The following is a 2,965-nucleotide window of genomic DNA, read 5'->3' on the forward strand; positions in this document are numbered from 1 at the left end:
GTTGCATCGAAATACAAATTTGGTACCATATGTTTTCAATAATGCTTATTTAGTACGCTGTAATTTGAAATCGTACATATTTGGTACCTAGGACTCAAATTTGATTAATAAAATTTTATCAATATAACCCAACTATCATCCACCATATGTAATTAAGTAATTAGATTTGAATTTAAAACTCATATATGGAAGACAGTTTGGTCATATTGATAAAATTTTATTAAACAAATTTGAGTCCAGGATGCTAAATATGTATGATTTCAAATTATAAGGTACCATATGAGCATTATTGCAAGTCTATATTTCGATAAAGTACAAGGTAAGAAATGATTATTTACCAAAAATAATAATAATAATAATAATAATAATAATAATAATATGAGACCCCTTTAAAAAAAAGACAAATAACATTGGGATAATGGCAGCAAAACTACTCAAGTAGATACAATTCTTGTAGTTAAATACTTATATAAAAAGTTTGACGGCAAAACTACTCAAATAGTTAAAATTCTTGTAGTTAAATACCCATGTAAAAATTTTGACAGTAAAACTACTTAAGTAGTGGATTTTCTTGCACTTAACTCACTACAGTTAAGTCAACTGTTAAAACTAACCCTATGAGACACATGATAGCCTCCGATTCGTCCAAAATATTTAAAAAATAAATAAAATATTAAAAAATTCAGGAAAAGATAAAAAAATATTTTAATTACTAAAAGTTTAGTTTTTAAATATTTTTAAAATAATGAAAAATTCAGGAAAAAAATTAAAATAAAATATTTTAAATTCCAAAAATATTAACACAAGTATTTTTAAAAATAAAAAACATTAATTTAATGAAAAATCTAAATAAATTCATAAAATTTTTATTTTGATTTTTGATTAAAATCTAAATACTGTCTAATTTCATGTTGATTAAAAATGAATATTTTATGATTTTTATTTAGAATTTTATTAAATGATGTTATTTTTTAGTTTTTAAAATACATGTTTTAATTTTTGATTAATTTAAAATATGTTATTTATTTATTTTTTTCATAAATTTTAATTAACTTTAAAATATTTAAAAATTAAAAATAGATAAATTGGAGGCTATCACGTGTCACATATGTTAGTTTTAACAGTTGGCTAATGTCAATGGAATAAGTGCAAGAAAATCCACTACTTAAGTAATTTTATTGTTAAATTATTTAGATGAGTATTTAAGGGCATGAATTGTAACTATTTAAGTAATTTTGCCGTAAATGTTTTTAGATAATAATTTAAATGCAAAAATTGTATTACTTGATAATTTTGAAGCACTTATGCCTTTTTTAAATAATGGGAGACAAAAAACACGTGAGACACAATGGGCAAACGACAATTAACAATTATAAAATGAATCATTTCAAAAAAATAAAAAAACAATTATAGAATGAAAATTACGTACTAGTATGTGAGTATCTGGTAGTACACAAAGCAACACACACCGATCCCATTCCAACGGTCACTTTTTATGTTTCTTTGCCTTTTGCTGCTTAAAATAAGACCACCATTCCCTTTCGCTTTTTATCTTTTAATCACTAACAGCACAAAAGCTAAAGAAAGCTTTGAAGAAGGAAGAAACATTATTAGCTTAATCGTCATAATGAGTCATTGCAACACAAAAGTGGTGGAGTATTTGGAGCCATTAATGTCGAAAGAGCTTCTCTGCAAGTTTCCAGACAATTCTGCTTTCGATTTCGACTATTCTCAGAGCTCAATATGGTCCCCTTTGGTCCCTCGAGCTTACAGTCACGTAGATTTGGACTCCGATTCGGATTTCGCTTCGCCCAGAAATCTTAATCTCGAGATGGGTTTTGAATTAGGCAGCCCAACTTGCAGTTTCCAGAAAGTTGCTTCGAAGAAGAAGATGACGACGGGTTTTGCTTTAAATCTCAGCGCTTTGAAGAGCAAGACGAAGAACAAGAACAACATTAAGAAGAAGTTGGTTTCTGATTTCTCTTCAACTCCTTCGTTTAAGGGTACTTGCAATCCCCTTACCAAAAAGGTACATTGCTCTAGCTCTTACTATTTTTGTTATTCTTTCCCTGTTATTTTTTCAATTTGGTCCCAAAAAACAAAATCTAGGTTATGATTTGGATGTATTCATTTGAGATTGAGGGAAGAAATTTATAAAGTTTTCAAAAGGGAAAATGTTGGAAATTTAGAGGAATCCTTGGAATTTTTAAGAAATAACTTGTCCTAGTTAGCAAGTACAATACATCACTTGTTCTAAAAGTTTTTACTTTGGTTTTAGTAAATATAAAAAATCCTTGTGCTGCTTCCTTAATCTGCTATAAATATTTTGTGGTTTTATTTACAGGTTTGGAATAAGGTGCTTAAAGCTGCATCCAAACACTTCAAGAAAAAGAAGAAAGATTCCACTGCCCATGTGAGGCTGTTCAACTACATTAGAAAGGAAAACATTTGTTAGTGTTAAGTACTCTCGTGTTAATTCATTTCATTTTACTATTCTTTCATGTACTGCTTGTAATAATCCTATTCTTTTATTTTTTTAAAAAAAATTACCCCATGTACTTACTTGTTCCTTTCCGGAAGAACTGATATTTACTGCTACTATTCTGATTCCGGAAGAACTGAGATTTATTGCTACTATTCTGAGATTTATAGCTTATTAGTTTTTCATTTTAGGGATTATATTTTTTTTACCCTATGTGTTTTTTCTCGTTATTTGATTGAATTTTGTGTTTTGGCAAATTATTTTTTGGACTTTATGTTTTATAAAATAGTTCAAATAGATCCCTAAATCCGATTTTGATCAAAGTTTTTTGAACTAAAATTACAAAAAATTTATCAAATTAACAATTCTGAACAAAAATATAGTCATTCTGCTTAAGAACTGTGTTGTTATACTTAATTTTTTGTTAATTAAAGTCAGGTTTATGGGTCTATTTGAACCATTTTATAAAATACAGGATTCAAA

The 2,965-nt window shown here is 27.4% G+C and overlaps 1 protein-coding gene across 1 annotated transcript; it reads left to right on the top strand.

Moving 5' to 3' along the window:
* Positions 1 to 1,444: 1,444 nt before the first annotated feature.
* LOC133816199 (uncharacterized) lies at positions 1,445 to 2,679 on the top strand. The gene is made up of 2 exons (XM_062248828.1): positions 1,445 to 2,029; positions 2,345 to 2,679. The coding sequence occupies exons 1-2, from the start codon at positions 1,496 to 1,498 to the stop codon at positions 2,453 to 2,455; spliced, it is 645 nt and encodes a 214-aa protein (XP_062104812.1). The 5' UTR covers positions 1,445 to 1,495; the 3' UTR covers positions 2,456 to 2,679.
* Positions 2,680 to 2,965: the final 286 nt, after the last annotated feature.

Source organism: Humulus lupulus, chromosome 2, assembly GCF_963169125.1.
Source record: "Humulus lupulus chromosome 2, drHumLupu1.1, whole genome shotgun sequence".
Classification (NCBI taxonomy): domain Eukaryota; kingdom Viridiplantae; phylum Streptophyta; class Magnoliopsida; order Rosales; family Cannabaceae; genus Humulus; species Humulus lupulus.